The sequence below is a fragment of the Metopolophium dirhodum genome, chromosome 6, assembly GCF_019925205.1.
Source record: "Metopolophium dirhodum isolate CAU chromosome 6, ASM1992520v1, whole genome shotgun sequence".
Taxonomy (NCBI): Eukaryota; Metazoa; Arthropoda; class Insecta; order Hemiptera; family Aphididae; genus Metopolophium; species Metopolophium dirhodum.
This window is the reverse complement of record NC_083565.1, coordinates 19,380,149-19,397,869: the sequence shown is the minus strand read 5'-3', so window position 1 is coordinate 19,397,869 and position 17,721 is coordinate 19,380,149. Positions and strand designations below refer to the sequence as shown.

Below are 17,721 nucleotides of genomic sequence, written 5' to 3'. Positions count from 1 at the left end.
CTTTCTTTTTATTACATATTTCATATTTTGTTCAAAATTTCAAAGCACTATTTCATTAAACATACACAGTTATTGTTCATTTAATTATGTAATAAAATTATTTTGTTTACATACAGTAAAATGTTGTTCTTATTTTTCGAATTAAAGTAAACGAATTTATTTATTCCAACAGAATAATGGTCCCTGCACTGAACGTCTGTACATGATCGTGTTCACGCAGGACCACGATTAAAGATACTATCTATAGCCGTGCGCAGGACCCATAAAGAATATTAATCAAACATTTTTTTGTTACGTACCAAATCTCAATAAAATATTATATTGAAGGTTATTTGGCCACAAGCAAATGTTTACCGGTGTGATGACGTTTAAAACTATTAGAAGTAGAACCACAGATTATATGAAAAGAACTATATAATTATAAGCTATTAATAGACATATGGTAATACATTTAAAGTAAATAAAAATTTAATACTTCTCACGCTAAAAACCTTTGTTGTTAAAACAATAAAACGAATTGACCAATAGAAAAAACGTAAAAACAACTTACAATTTAGCCATGGTCTCGCAGAGGCCGGAGAGTTGAGCCCAGCACGTCATCGTAGACGCTATAAAGATCTTTATTATAATTTATAGGTCTATATTGTAGACGCCGTGGCATGCCGAACGCGGGTCGGTGTGGTCAACCGTAGCAGGGGGACTGACGTGAGAGAGTATTGCGCGATGTAGAGATCTTTTTTACATTACAGGCGAGGGTCTAAGATTTAATCGGGAAATACGGAATGACCAACGATTAAATTTAATCTATTCTTTTCACCGAAAAATAAACGATTTTATCCATAGACATATTATAAAAATAGACGGAAATAACGCGAGGATGGAGCTTGTTACGAGGATCGAGCGCTATTAAAGCTATGTATTGGCTGTCCTCGGAACAGTGCCATTTCTCTCACTCTTATGATAAAACTCTTATGTTATCTCTCTTAATCCGTTTGGCACGACCACGCCTCCCAGTCCTCGGGACAAATAATGTTCCGTCAATTTCTATTATCTATGATTTTATCGTTCGATTGTCTGTAGCGGCGGTTTACGTTGGAATTCCCGTATTGTTGTCCGTTAATAGATATTTCTACAATATTGTCATTACCGTTATATTTTAAACCGTGGTCGTTTCTGATTTATTATGTCCTAGGTGTTCCGTGTTCCACCTCGCGGTGACTGGTGAGCGGCAAGCCGGCAAGTGGCAAGTGGAACGTGCTCTGCATTAGTGCTCTCGGTGCGAATAAAAATCGATATTATAGGCAGGAATAACGCGTAAGACAATGGATATGATATTCGACAACTTTTGCTACTACTCCACTCGGCTGCTGATGGCCGACGTGTTGGGTGACGTCTACGTAGAAGTGGCCAAGACGCAGTCGGCCAACAGACGGTTCATGTTCACTCGCGCCCTGCTTCGTAAACACAACATGCTTGCCACGTCGCTGGATACCGACAAATTTTTTGAGTACGAACATCCCACCATTTCGGAGAGCCTCCGACAAAGAGGCAACGAGTTCTTCAAGGCCAAGATGTACGAGAAGGCCGTCGACATGTACACCAAGAGTTTGAAGAGCTGCAAACCGAACACCGAGTGTAATGCGCTCGCGGTGGCCAACCGATCGGCCGCGCACTTCCACATGGGAAAGTACGACCTTTGCCTGAAGGGCTTGCGTGTTGCCATGTGGGCCAATTACCCGTCCAAACTCGCGTACAAGTTGTACGAGCGGGCCGGGAACGCGGAACGCAAGTTGGGTCTCGTCGAAAAGGCGATGGAGAGCTACACCGAGTGTCTAACACGACTGGATGAGGCGGACATGTCTGCGGAGAACAAGCGCAAGTTCAGGGCGGCGGTCGAAATTGCAGTGACCGAGTGCGACGAACTGCTGACTTATCAGAAAAGTGTGATGAAAACACCTCCCGGCGAGCAGCTGGTTGGTGGAAGAAATGAAAATATCCCTGCACTATCGGCCTTTGTGGAACTGAAAATGTCCGAGAATATGGGACGAGGTGTTTATGCCACCCGCGACATTAACCCTGGTAAGTGACATTATTAGTAGATTGGGCCATATTAAGCATACGGCATATCCAACCAATTTTTGGTAGTAAACAAGTCGATGGTGTGGACATTTTTAGAATAAACATTTTTACTATTATAAATTAGGCACCTGCCACACCTATCTACCTGCATATGAAAGTATTTAGTTTTCAGTCATTTTTATGATTAATTAACAATAAACCGTGGTAACAAACTAACAAATTGTATAGTTTATGTAAGTACGTCATGTTTATTAATCTTATAAGTTAGGTATAACAATTGTCAATTGTAATAGGTAATTATAGTAATTTTATTCTAAGAAATTTTCATGACAAAAAAATAAATAAATTATCACAAAGTCAATCATTGGCATTATATAGTGACTGACAGGTTAAGTGATATAATGCTAACCATTGTCCAAAGAAATCGTTCATCAAGACCAGGTCACTATCATACAACGTATACAAAGATTTTTGTACCAAGTCCTGTCCACTATCGCCAATGATACTAAGCTCAGATAAACTTTGGAGGTTTTTTCAATATGCTCGACTATACTGCTTAATGTTATTTTTTTGCTGTCTTAGGTTTTTAACTGATATAATTTTTGGAACTTAACAAATATTACACTATAAATAACTGAGTGTTCCTGAGTAATTGTACTCATGTTAGGTACCTACAATCTACCTGTGAATAATTAAATTTATTAAATAAAAATAAGTTTTTTAATTAACAAAAGTTATCTGAAATGGAATTATGTTATCTGCCTATAGGTGATGTTGTGGCCATAGACGAACCTTACGTTGGATTGCCTTTTCCAGATGATTCAGAAGTTTGTAATTATAATGGTTGCTTAAAGTTTGACGCTGCTCTTTTTCGCTGTCCAAAATGTATAATGGTAAGTTTTTTTTTATATCTAACACAAGTAAAAATATTAGGTATGCATTATATAAATGCAATATACATATTTCTATTTGGTTATTTAATATTTTTAGAACAAAATTAGTACAAAGCATACCAATTTTTAACAATTCTGACTATAGTCTACATTATATCTTTTTATAAATTACTTGATGATTTTTTTTTTTTTGTCTGCCAATGTATATATATCAAATTAAATACTTCATTTCTACTATGTATACCTAATATTATTTATCTAAAACTTAATATTAAGGAATAGAAAATAATATGTAAAATATATACTTTTATCAGGTTTATTACTGCAATAAAGACTGTATGAATAAAGATTACAAAGATGGACATCATTTGATATGTCCAATTATTTGTTTCATCAGATTAACACCAGGAATATCAAAAATTAATGAACTTGCTCTGAAGTGGTTTTTAAAAGACTATTTAAAAATGGGTTTAGAAAAATATTGTTTGATAGTTGATAGCTTTTCTGAATCTAAAATTGATCCTTTAACAAGGGGTTTTGATGAGATTGGTCAATATAAGTCTGATAATTTTTTAACGGCTTATTCTTTGGATTGTAATGAAAAAAATATGCAACTAGACGTCTTGTTTTTTTATAACTGTATTGCTGTTGATATGTTGCATTATTTGACATTAAGTGGATTGGAAATTCCAGAACGTTATATGGGTAGTATGGGTGCTTCCTTAGTGCGTATTCTAACTGTTATAGATTTAAATGTCAGAAGATTAAACATAAATTTCCCTTCTATATCTTTTCAACATATTACTTTTACATTAGCATTAACTTTGTATCCAACCATTTCCTTGTTTAACCATTCTTGTGATGGAAATATTAAGCGGAGTGGAGTAATATCTGATAGAATAAGAGTTATGAAAGCAGTTCAACCAATTCCCAAAGGAACTCAGGTGATTATATGTATAGATAATTTTATTATTATTTCATGTTTCTCTGTTAGCCACACACCACATTGTGGCTGCGACTTAAAAAGATTTATTTGTTACCATCTAGTTGTGCTGTAATTATGGAATAATGTTTAAAGAAGATGATAAAGTAACAAGGCAAAGAGCTTGCGATGATCGTTTTAACTTTAACTGCTACTGCGACCCTTGCATAAAGAATTGGCCAACATTAAAGTTTATACCAAATCGCCTTTCTACATTGTATGTTACATACTTAAATTTTATAATTGTGATTATGGTTAAATATTATGATTATTATATGCTTATAGAAATATTCTGAACCTTAATATGGCAGATATTGTGTCATCAGAGTGCAAAAAGTTTGTGAAATTTAAGAAGTCGGTGGAACCAAAAGATTATTGTCGGCGTTTAAATTATTTATATTCATTTATTAAACTTTTGTATGCTAATGTAAAACGACCATTTGCATTATATGAGGATTGTCTTGAAATGATAGGTGATGCTCATAGCATTAATAAGTTCATGTGAACATCGATGAATATCGATTGATATCTTATTTTTATAGGTATTTGGTTTATTAATAATTAAGTAATTTTTAGTTATATCAAGAGCAGCAATTTGTGTTCAACTATTCTTATAAGTGATTTGTTATGATTTAAATGAATTATTTTGCTTTTATTTTTTTACGTCAGATTCATTAATTATGTTAAATTATATTAAGATGATTTGTTTTTTTTATTGTCTAGATTATTAGATAGCATTCTATTATTATATTTTTATTGACTTAATGTATTTTTAGTTTTTATACAACTATGACAGCAAATTTGAGGAAAACCAATAACTGTAACACTATACATATATTATATCAAGTAAAAAATAAAGATAATCAGTGTGAGTACAGATCTCGTGAATGCTATAATATTATTTTATTTTAATAATGATGGTATATGCTGGTGGTGGTACCATTCTAATATACTATAATTTAATATAGTATAATAGTATATACGTTTGTGCATGTGTTTTTATATTGACATGATTTCCATAAATATTGAACAACACTATCACCAGCAGCAGTTAACCTTTTCAACTTTTAATAAACTATAAAGTATAGATTAGACAGCGGTTCCCAACCAGGGTGGCTCCAAGGGGCTTTCCTAAGCTGTATTTCTAAACAATTATATACTGTTAAAAACAAAATAACAAAAAAAATCATCAACATTTTCTGAAAATTATGACTTGGCCCCACCTAATCATGTCTGGAGCCGTCCCTGGTTCCTAATATTTTTTTCTATAGTTGCCCTTTTTTAACCAAATTGAACCACGGTACCCTGCTGTGAACCACGGAAACCATAAATATTAAATTAACATTGAACACTAATTATCCTCTTTAATAGTCAATTTTATTGAGTTTAATACAATATATGCAGATTAAATGCATGGTTTTAATCTGTTAATAATAATAGTAATAATAATATATATATATATGCATTCTAAGCAGTAAGCATACGCAGCCAACCTAAAATAAATACATTTTTATACTTGCTTATGTATAAAAGTAATGAAAAATATTTTTAAAAGGGAACAATTATTTTAAACAAGTATATTGTAACTAATGAGATGTACATAGCTACTATTGGGAATGCAAAGTTTGGAAATGTCAGGTTTTATTATTGACAACTGGAGTTGGAGGTCAGTTTTGGTGTTTAGTTATAGACTATATTTGTGGTATTTGGTTTTAAGTGTAAGCCGAAAATCGTGACACACATTTAAGTATTTTTATAAGATACAATTTTAATTTAACCAAAAATCAAAAAATTATTTCTTATGAGCCATGGATATTGCTTGTAGTGCACTTAGGGCACTGCTGTGTTCGGTTTGGAAACTGCTGGATTAGACATTAAATTAACAATAGTTTTAAAATTATCATAACTTGCTTTAAAATTAAAATATAAAAAAAACCAACAGTAGGTTAACCAAGACAGTGTCATACTGTCATAGTATATTATAAATTATATTTTTATTGTAACTGCCTTGGCGGATTCAACGGTTCAATTAAGGACATTTGCTGACTGGGCCCTTACCCTGTTGGGCCCCTCATAATTTTTTTTTTAATCATCAATAACGTAACGGAAAACTAAGATTCACCAATTCCAGGATTGATGTAATTACAGATGAAGCCGATTTTGAAGAAATGATCATTGTATTTTCAGCCTAGCAGAAATTTATAAAATTTGTATTTAGATTGTTATTATGAAAATCTGTCAAAAAGTTCTACCTCTGGATGGATTCTTCTTTCAAGCCTCCAACCCATCAACACCCATAGGTAGCGCTTATTGTAAAAAAATTAATTTACAGATTGTATAAATAAATTAATAATGTAACAAAAAAAAAAAGATTGTTATTATTAATAATAAATGATAAATTTTTTTTCAGTTAACATTTTATTTTTATAATAAAATGTAGACATGTAGTATATATCATAACTATAAAAATACTCAATTTTTTTACAAGAAAAAAAAAGCTTTAGGGGATTGTAAACAAACAGTATTATTTCAACCAAAACGTACCAATTTTTTGTGAATCGTATCAATGGACTTGATAACACGATAGGACTTCTTAAAACTGATTTGAATTCGTTATATTTCTACTTAAAATCGACCAAACCACTTTTTTAAAATTTTGTTCCTAAACTCCTATACATTTTGTTTGTAGATATATTTAAAATTTACGAGATTTTAAATGCTCATTTTTTGAAAATGAAATGAAATATCTTATAATGTGGCCTGATCAATAGTAGACATATTAACGAATTCAAATCAGTTTCCAGAGGTCTTATTACGTTATCAGGTCCATCGGTAGGATTGACAAGTATTAACCACGAATTAAGATATACGTGTACATTAAGAACAATTTATTTGGAAATAATTGTATACAGTTAAAAGTTATGATAAATAAATATAATATGTATTAAAAATTTGAGAAATTTAAATATTTAAGTAGGGACCTGGCACAGTGGCACATCGGTAACATAAATAAATGATTTTTGAATAATTTTTTGTGATAGACGATAGTATTGATAATAAGTACATACATTATACACTAGGGCTAAAGTATGCATACAAATTGAAAACTGCCTATTTTGAACTCCTTAAAATTTTCCCGTTTACGATCCCTTTAAAGGGTATGAATAGTATTGAAAAATTCTATGAAATGTACTTTTGTAATTTCAATAATATGGTTTATTGAGCGGTTTGAGAGTAAATAAACCTTGTTATCAATATTGTAGAAGAGAAGTTAATCCACGTCTGTTTACAAGTCTATTTTCGATATTTTAATTACTTAACTCAATAATTCAAATTCAAAAATTAAAATATCACAAGTTTTAGAGTTAAGTACTGGGCATTGGAAATAAAATATCGAAAATCGACTCCTATACAAACCCAGATAAACTTCTTCTCTTCAATTTGTATAATAGGTGTTCATACCGTAATATCACTCTGTAAGGTACTTATATTATTGGAAATACGAAACTTAGTTTCAGTGTTTCACTAAAATTCACATTTGTAATTAGAATGTAAAATGTTGCGTCACTGACACGTGCGGGTACGCTCCACTATTTATTTTATACACAGTCACTCATTTACTACGCACAAATTTACACGACCCGTATGCAAAAAAAATAAAAAATTGCCTATATTGAACTCCTTATAGAAACGGTCGGTATGCATACTTAAGGGGGGGCGCACTATAGTAGACAAAATATGGCATAAAAACATGGTTTCGTAATTCCAAGACAGCTTATTGAAGCGGCTTAAAACTGCCTATTACAAAAATAATAGTACCATTGATTATATAATACATGTATAATCAATGATAGTACTGAAACAAAGTTGGTAAAATTGTCAAAACACTTAAAAACATCTAAATCTTGTTTTTAAGTTTAAAATACCAAAAAATAACATTTTTGAATTTTTTTGTTGTAATAATGTCAGTTGACAGTTATTTATCCTTGACATTTTGGTGGAATCAGAAATTACCTATCGTACTTATATTTTATTTTGTTGTTACCCAATAAAGTATAATTTAATAGAAAAAAAATCCACTGTCGGCGACGGTGAGAATACACAAACTCGCGGACTTTGTATAACTTTTAAACTATAAGTTTTGACGAACAAATTTTAATTGCACCATTGTTCTTTTACCATTGTTACTCATTGAAATACATAGTTTTTTGAAAAAAAAAAATATCAAAAATCTATGTCACAAAATAGTAGTTATAAGTAGGTACCTATTAATACTTATAGCCTAATCTTACATACCTATTAGAAAATATAACTTTTGGTTGGGGGGGGGGGGGGGAATTACGTTGTGCCGCGACGCAAAATGTTCAAATACGGTTAGGAATGGGGTGTGTATTATTTTGAATTTTAAAGAAAGGCTCACACAGGGATTTGTTGGTTAGAGAAAATCGACTATTTTTTAGTTATTATATAATATTGTATATAACTTTAGACCTATATTCTATATTTGGTCAGAACCACCCAATTGGCTTTGTTCATTTTATCTGTAGTTTAAGATAGGATAAATCCACTAATCCACTGGCATCGTTTGTCACGGATGAAATCAGCTATAGACTAACTCTATAATATACCTATTATTGTAAACCGAACGTTCGTCTTGCGTACATTCAGCAGATATAACGGCGTAGATAAATATAGTTTATGCACAGGATATGTACTCACCACTACGGTGACGATGGGCGATATGCTCCCGGGCCGTACGAGGCTGAACCCGTAGGTGGCGTGCTCGGTGGCCGTGAGGTTCAGGTACCGGAGGAGTAGCTTCCAACAGTACCCGGCCGGTCCGTCCCAACGGACCAACAGGTGTCCGGCTCGCACTTCGGCCACGCTGCGGCCGCTGAACGTTTCGTCGCCGGCAGCGGCACAGGCCGAATCGTCTCCCAAAGTGGCCGTCACCAATCCTGCAGAGCAAAACAATATCAATAGGTAACGCGCGTACTGTGTAATAATAATATTATTGATTAGTACAAATACACAATATTAATTGTATTAAAGTCGTCACTCGACAACTCTGCAGCATATGTATTATAATATTTAATAATCACCATAATCATCGGTTCCTGTAGCAGTTCTACATTAAACTATATATATTATATTACACAGCAAAGGGTATAATATCAAAGACCTAAATATAAGCTAAAGTGTTATTTATAAAAAAAAATGTTGCACACTATTGTTCTAACCACTTGCCTATAATAGTAGTCACTAGCCGGTAGGCGCGCGGTAACCACGTTCTGGGTATTATAGAGGCCGGAATTTCGTCGGAATTCCGAAGTTTCAAGTGCTGACAATAAAATATAAAATCGGTGAAATACGATTGAGGACGTGTTTCATTTGGTAACACGATTGAGAACGCTCGATATTTAATTATTTTTCCAAATTTAATCGAACGAGATCTGTTGATATTGAAATCATTTAGCAATATAGGTAATATAATCTTGTTATTAGAATTCTAATCGAAACTCAAGAAGAAACAATATTGAAAATACCAACGATAGAACAGGGTCAAGTTACTAAGGATAATATATCTATGCCCTATGGCAATAGGTTAAGTAGATTTGGGGGCTTATAGATGATTTGAAAATGTTAGTAATTACTAACTATTCTTGATTTGATCCATCGATATAAATAATTTGTAAAAATGATTAAGTTTAATGAATATCGGGTGATCCATTTTTTCCCAAAAAGGTGGTTTTCTAACGACTTAAAATTGTGAAATAGAAATATTTTCAAAAACGTTAGTGTTTTTTTGAAATAATGACTGTCATATACGTTAAATTTATCACTCCGTATATATGACTTTCTTTTCTAGTGCAATGATAATAACATTTTTGCATAAATAGCTACCTATAGCAAATAAGTATATTACTACACATATAGTATTATATATTTATATAGGTTGACAGGTTGTAAGCTTGTACTTAGTAAGATGTAGCACTTAGTACTGAGCGTTTCGAGGTTATTATTGATAACTTGGTAAAAGTATTTGTACGATCTCGACAATACGATGACAAACGACGAAAATCAATTATTATCGTGCAGCGGTCATGACCTTATATAATATATACGCGTACCTATTCCATTGCACAGTATTATTTGTATTATCAACCAATAAAAAACCGTTCATCGATCGATTCACGTGACCTTTAACACAAAATCGATTTTCTTCTATACACAAAGGTTATAAGTATACAAATAATCATGTTATCGGTATAATAGTTAGGTTGTAGGTTTAATATCAGAAATCGTGCGTAGACAAAATCATAGCAAATATAGAGATGTAAGAGGCAAAAATATATACTAGTGGTGAGGTAAAATATGTAACTGACGTTTTTATCAAACAACTATAAAACGTTCCACAAATTAAACGTAATTTTACTAGTCTAATATTATATTTTACAACATAACATAATAGAATGGTCGATATAAAATGTGAATTTTTAACTAAGGAAAACACAATGTCAGGGCCAGATTTAGAGTTAGGGGGGCCCATATAAAATTGACAATTTCACTGAAAAAGGTACTTATTTTGTGGGGCTTCTTATTAATTGAATCTTGTGTGGGCCACGTGGGCCTTCCCTAAATCTGGCCCTACAAAATGTAAATTATTAGAGTATTTAGACTATTTTCAGAACAGTTATAATAAATATTATATTTTCTGATACATATCATATTATAAATACCTAATTAAATAAAATCAATACCAGTATATCAGTTTTTAATACCCTTTCTCTGTCAAATTTAATTTATCAAAGTATTTAACACTGCCCCTGCCACATAAATATGACCTTTATTATTATGTTTTTATTCTCATATACTTACAAGTTACAATATCTAGAAAGAAGTATTAAACTAACATATAAATTAAAAAAGTAAAAATCTAAAATCTAAAATCTCTTGATTTTTAAATTAAAATTAACTTAGTTATTCAACTTGCACTATATGTTTGTCACAGTTTTCCAAACTACGGCATTTACAAATCACAGGTAGTTAAATATTTATGAAAGAGAGGGTGCGCCCTGTTCCTGAACGCGCTCTTATGGCTACTTTACCGAAAATATCGAAATTTTCCAAATGTATGATACTTTTTATAGTAATCTTTCTCGATAATTAAGGAAATCATATTGTGTTGTTCACTTGTACAACTTAAAATTTCGCATTCTGTACCAATAAGTATATACGATACCTGTACCCATACAGGCTTTATGCCTATACCTGATTAAACGTTAAATGTTTTTTACCAAATGGTCCAAACGATATTTTAACGAAGTTGATATAACAGAGATATTAAATTTAATATTACATAGGTCCTACAATACAATATTCTAAATTTATGCTATAAAGCTTACGCGTATACGATTTACCTATGTGTATATACGGTACAGTGTACGAACCTATAGCCTGTGCCCGATGCCCTTGTGTATTATATATCATCTAATATATTTTTGTACACTTATTATTATATTTAATTGTAATGTTAATGAAATGTACGATTGTAAACACGCTTGGTTTAAGCCCTTTTTCAATTGGGTATAAAATAGTAGAGTTCTACCATAATTTGGTTAGATTTATTATTGAGAAATATAAGAAATACCAAAAGTGTGGTTGCAGATGGACTCGACGAATTTATAGTTGACAGTCAAAATAAAATAATCGCATATCTGAAAGATTCGTCTGAAGTCTGAGTAAGTGTTGTGTATTAAAAATCTCATCCAGTTTATGAAACACTTAATACGTCGCAGACACTCGCCATCACCGACGACTAATTCGTACATGTATAGAACTGTACTCGTTCAGATATTTAGAATACAATAGGTACATACTACATATTATATATCTTTAATAAGTTTATAATAGCTGCAAGTCTGCGACTAAAAAATATATATTCTTGTAAGGTTATTCTAGGTTGTTACGAACTTACATAATACATTGTACATTATTATTGCATTCGAATAACCGCGGGTAACGCCACTCTTATTCCGATTACCGCGGTTTAGATACTAATATAGATACCAAACGTTACCACTTAGCTATGTATATTTTAGGAGTAAAAACGTCGAATTCGCCGCAACGGGGCCCCTCCAAACGTCTATATAATATTATTACCATGTTCATAATTGCTTCGTGTCCCCCATCGTCGTATATATTTTATCATAGAACGGATAGGAGCTAACCTTCTCTTTGAATGGTAATAATAATAATAATAAAAAAAACGCTCGTCGGACTCTGCGCGCGTATTACGCCGACGACCGCGGTGACTAGATAAATCGAGTGTCAAGGCACGTCTGACTATCGTCGACTATCTGCGACTAATCTTACACGGGTTAATTATAATTACTATATATATGATGTTATACACCTAGGTAAAGATTTTCAATACCAATAATACAGTACCTAGGCACTTATGTTTTTGTTATAATTCGTATTATATTTGTCATTTCGATCGACGCGAACCGCGCCTATATACCCGAGTCACAGTTTATATCATACATAATATACGACCCGAATTCGCGTATCTGTACGTACAGGTATATTATCTAAACGATGAGGTCCTTGAACGGTATTTTACAGCATCAGCACTGACGCGTATTTATATTATGTACACGACGCGTAAATCTCGTTTTCGTTTGACATCCGTGAAGTTAATTAATACGCGTTACCATCAAACTTTTACCACGTGACAGCCGCGGGGATGTGCGAAGATTTCAGTTTTTCGATGGAGGGAAAACATTTTCCGCATTGAGACCGACCATTTTTTGTTCAAACCGTACGTACCTATGTAAGAATGCAAGATATAACGAACACTCGTCATGACGACAATATGCACTCACTATAGTATAGCACTATATTAGTTTTGTAATCTTGTATGGTATAGAGGTAGGACATTGGGGCTATTGCCCGTTGGTGTTTATGGATGAGAATTAAGAAATACAAATTTTTATAAGTGATGATGTATCAAATCATGTATAAGATGGATTCGTTCCAAGAACTATAGTGAAGAACATCCACAATTACTAGACAATAAACAAAGTACCAAAAGTCATTTCATTCTATGAAAACTCCACATATAAGAAATTTAACAAAAATTATAGTTTCCGATAAAATTAATGTTGATTTTAATGTATAGGTTTATTTGCATCTCACAGGCTAATGTCAAATGACGCCACTCCTGCATGGTATTGAAGATACACGAATATTACTTCGTTCAACCCAACACGGGACTGTAATTAATATTGTAATTTTGAATTAGGTATCTGCATTATACTATTATAAATTCATTGAAAGCAATTTATAATACATCCACGGTTTAATAATAATCTGACATCTTAACATCTAAAATTAAATAGTATTAAATTATAATGTGCATGAACTGCATAATATAATGTTGCTGGGCAGTGCTTTAATTGTAGGGGGAGATCGTAGAACGACTTTTGTAAAAAATATTTTAACATAGGTATATATGGACACCTGTAATTCTGTTCGTCTAATTATATCTTAATCAACAAGAAATTTCAATCTTCAGATTAGGATTTTTTTCTTGCACCCTTTGTCTATTTTTTTTCAATTCAAGGACTGGTGTAGGGTAACAATATTATATATACGACGAAGGATTGAATCGCTTGTGTTTCACCGAAAAATGAAGCATGTACAATGTTCAAATGAGCCATTAAAAATTCGAATACAGTATAATGCATTATACTGCTGCTATTATTAATGGTATACATATATTGTACTTTAATACCTAGTTGACTTAGAGGAGCTAGAGAAATTAAAACTATTCAAAACATATAAATGCTTTAAATTTGCCACAGCTAGAATTTTTAGTGGGATTAACATGAATATTCAAAAGGATTTGCATGTCCTCCCTCAAATGTCATCTATGGTTACAATATTTGTACCAATTGTATCTATATAGGTATATTTAAACATTTTACTTATACGTATAGTTAAAATAAAGAGAAACATAGATACATCATATTATATAATAGTCGTCACCTTGTAATTTAAAAATCATAACGCTTATATACAAACAATTCATTGTCAACCGGACGCGTTATTGTCTATACGAATAAGGCAAAACTTTACACGTGATATTATTTATTATTGTATTAAACTCACTTATTTTTCTTAGTATACAGTGTGTCCGTTCTTATATAAGTAACGCTAAATATATAGGCCTCGGCCATTTGACCTTTGATTGCAATGTGGTTTGTTTTGATAGCTAAATAATAGTACCAAAAAACACATTTTGGAAAAACTTAAAAAGTTTAGCATAATGCTTTCAGATAATGCTTTCAGTGCAGAAATGCACGCACTCGAATTGGTGTTTTTGAAGAACTACCCCTATTATTTTCACAGAATATAGATTTTCCGTTTTTTTTTTTTTACTCAGGTTGATATTCATCGACTATAACGGTCAAAATCGACAGGTTGGTCAAAGCCATTTAAAGTTTAAAAATAAAAATAAGATTTTATTTAAGTGCAGTGGTGAAAAAAATTAATACTACTAACATACTTACCAATAAACGTAGGTATATATTATCCACTTATTCCAACTGTTCCTCTATAAAATCGATTAATTTTCAAACTAGAAATAGTTGTAACTGCAGAGTAAATTTTAGGTTCAAACGAAAGAGAAGCGACATTTCGCTATTTTTCAAAAATATTCACTGACCTACTGACATTTTTATTGCTAGTTGGAATGTATAACATATTACACATTTGGACAGACGAATCACGTGCAAAGAAAATTTTCATTTGACCTCATCTAGTCACTATATATATTATATACACGCGACATGCCAGTATATTTTAGACTTTTGTACAAGTATAATATATTATAATAAATTAGTACATAGGAACCAGTTTGTATTGGATATTATTTATATTATCTATATATCTTAAGAAGTTAGAACCATAACGTATATACAAGCAGACATATATAATTTTGTATTAATATATATATATTATGTATTGGCTAATGTACATATGTGTTTAGGTAATACATTAAATGGATAATTGATGGTTTATTCGCCCCGACGCCTATATCGATCGCAATCCTCTAGTCCGTTTAGATGAGCTTTTGATATATAATATATACAAAATACATAAAGTATAGCGGCAGTACATACATCTTACGTTAGTATTTGCTATATTATATTGTGTTATTTCGTCTGTGCAATACACGCCCATAATATGAATTCAATAAATACATTTAATATGTTTCGTATTTATAATTTATATTATAATATAATATATCATCTAGATACAAACGAGAAAGTTTTCGTAATCGATTGTCGCATTTTTTTTATGAATAACAAATAGTAATATAAATACGATAGTTTTTGTATATCATATTATTATTATTATATACTAGTCCAAGGTTAAGGGGAACGGTTGAATTCCACACCGCGGAAAAGCACTAAAACATGCCGAAGTAAATATATTTTCGAAATTGGAACTTTTGCTAGGCGAATCGGGTATAATTATTCAATACAATTGCAATCAAACCTCGGGATTAAGCTGCGGCAGAGAACCTATAATAGATATATTATGGTGTATTACAGCTGTAATTGGGTTAAGACATATTTTTGTGTTGCATGTATACTATATACACAACGTGTTGTAGGTATATATATATTGAACGCTAGACGCATCCAAATCTCAAGTTATATGTGTTAAGCTTATAGTTTGTGCTTGTATAGTGTATTGTGTAAAGAAAAATCGGGCAAAGATTAATTAATTCTACACGTTTTTGTTATTGTCATCAATTTTAAACTAAGAGTAAGCTAATATACTAATACTACCTATTATTGTTATCGAAATAATTATCTTATACTCTCGTGCGGTTAATCTATTGCCTAATTTCTGGAGTGCTGAAAGTTAAAATATGTTCAAGTTAAAAAGTTGAAAGTAAATCTAAATGTGTTCTAATATGAATTCGATGCACTTATATATTATTATTTATTACCGTTTTCACGATTATTACATAATATTTTTACGTGCAGGTAAATCGCAATACGATGATGATCCTGCGTGTATGAATAGGATTCCGCGGGTTATTCGATTTAACTATTTTTGCATATAGTGCATGCAAATACTAAAAATGTGAATAATTTAACTTTATATAGTTGTACATTAAAGCAGTACTATAGAATCTTCAACAGTTTAGGGAGCGTGGTTTTCAGGTATAAAATATAAGGTCATGGTCAAAAATGTATGTGCTTGCGCGGTCTAGTTGGTCTGTGTATAATATCATCACCGCCGTAACTTATATATAAATATATAATATATATACGCGCATCTCCGAATCAAACAATAACTACGTTTTTTGGGATTTATAATCAACATTCGGACATACAAATATATATATAAAATATATATTATTCCATTTTTAAATCTATGTTTTTAATTTCCAGATAAGTCGAAACAGAATATTTTTAAAAACCGCCGATGCGCATATAAATATCAAAAATTTAACAAATATAATATTGTTTTAAACAATTTAAGTTTGATGAATAAAAGTTAAGTGTATAGTGAATAAATCTAATATATACAATATAGGCAGGTATTCCGGCAAATCTGTGACGCTCCTTCTCCATTCGACGAATTAAAGTGAACAATTTAAAAGTTTATTAATTTTTATTATGTTTTAATGTTTTATAGCTAAATTTTTTAATAATGTTTTTCGAGTACAAGGACGTTATACTCGCGCGCGCGTTTTTAAATAGTATATATATATATTATATTATTATGTGAAAGATAAAGATTTCGTGTTTCAATTTAGTCCATATATACGATTATAATATACAATATGTATAATTATATATATCTAACATGATGAAATCCGTTATTGGTAAAGGATTACGCGGTAGTAATATTTTTTCGTCTAAATCGAAGTATCAACGGCCGCGGAGTTTACACATAATAATATAATGTAGGTACATATGAGTTAAAGTGGCCTCGAGAGGGTATATTCCGGTACACTCTTTAAATTCACACATAATATTATATAATAACATAATATATTATGCGCATTTATGCAGCTGTTCGTTTTGACATGAGATTAAGTAGGTATATACCTATTATATACATATTATATATATATATATTATAATAGGTATATATACGTAAATGGAAATGTACTCGTGCTAGCGCTAATCACCACATTTACCTGTATAGATAGGTTATACGAGTATACATATATGTATATGTATTATATATATATTTAGCAGAGTTAAATCGTAATATCGTATATTATAATGTAGGTAAGTATGTGACGCAAAATAATCTCGTGTATTATACTCTCTTTTTGGCGGTACGAGTACTATATACGTTATATTTCTAGGTATGTATATATAAAAAAAAAATAATAACCCGACTTGAAGCGCTGCAACTATATCCATTATTTCCCATAGTAAATATAGGTAGGTATATACGTATATTAGGTATTATTATTAATTATTATCGTGTTACATTATAATTTATACTGCACCGTCGATGCAGCAAACCACTGTTATCTTCTATATATTAAGGCACCTATATAACTATATATACCTACTAAACCGTCTAAACCTCTCTGTACAACCGTGCTGTAACAAATCACGATCCGAGAAGATTTTTTTAACGTACAGCTAGGTAGGTACCTAATGGCTAAATGCTGAATTGTTATATATAAATATAATAATTGACGGACACTGTGGCGGCTAT

General features: G+C 31.5%; 2 protein-coding genes across 2 annotated transcripts in view; one reads left to right on the top strand and one right to left on the bottom strand.

The window, feature by feature from the left end:
* LOC132947946 (uncharacterized) overlaps positions 1–17,721 on the bottom strand; it is a 49,386-nt gene that overhangs the window by 7,003 nt on the left and 24,662 nt on the right. The window contains exon 2 of the mRNA XM_061018208.1: positions 8,674–8,912. Within this exon, the coding sequence (XP_060874191.1) occupies positions 8,674–8,912 (239 nt within the window). The remainder of the gene's footprint in view (positions 1–8,673; positions 8,913–17,721) is intronic.
* On the top strand, positions 1,086–4,831 carry LOC132947944 (SET and MYND domain-containing protein 4-like). The gene is made up of 5 exons (XM_061018200.1): positions 1,086–2,079; positions 2,848–2,972; positions 3,287–3,916; positions 4,020–4,171; positions 4,240–4,831. Exons 1-5 carry the CDS (start codon positions 1,323–1,325, stop codon positions 4,457–4,459), a joined length of 1,884 nt encoding a protein of 627 aa, XP_060874183.1. The 5' UTR covers positions 1,086–1,322; the 3' UTR covers positions 4,460–4,831.

Bases quoted from the DNA above. Each gene is read 5' to 3' on its own strand.
- LOC132947944 (XM_061018200.1), top strand. From the start codon at position 1,323: ATGGATATGATATTCGACAACTTTTGCTACTACTCCACTCGGCTGCTG. The intron at 2,973-3,286 runs GTAAGTTTTTTT...TACTTTTATCAG, and splicing joins GCTGTCCAAAATGTATAATG to GTTTATTACTGCAATAAAGA. The intron at 4,172-4,239 runs GTATGTTACATA...ATATGCTTATAG, and splicing joins CCAAATCGCCTTTCTACATT to AAATATTCTGAACCTTAATA.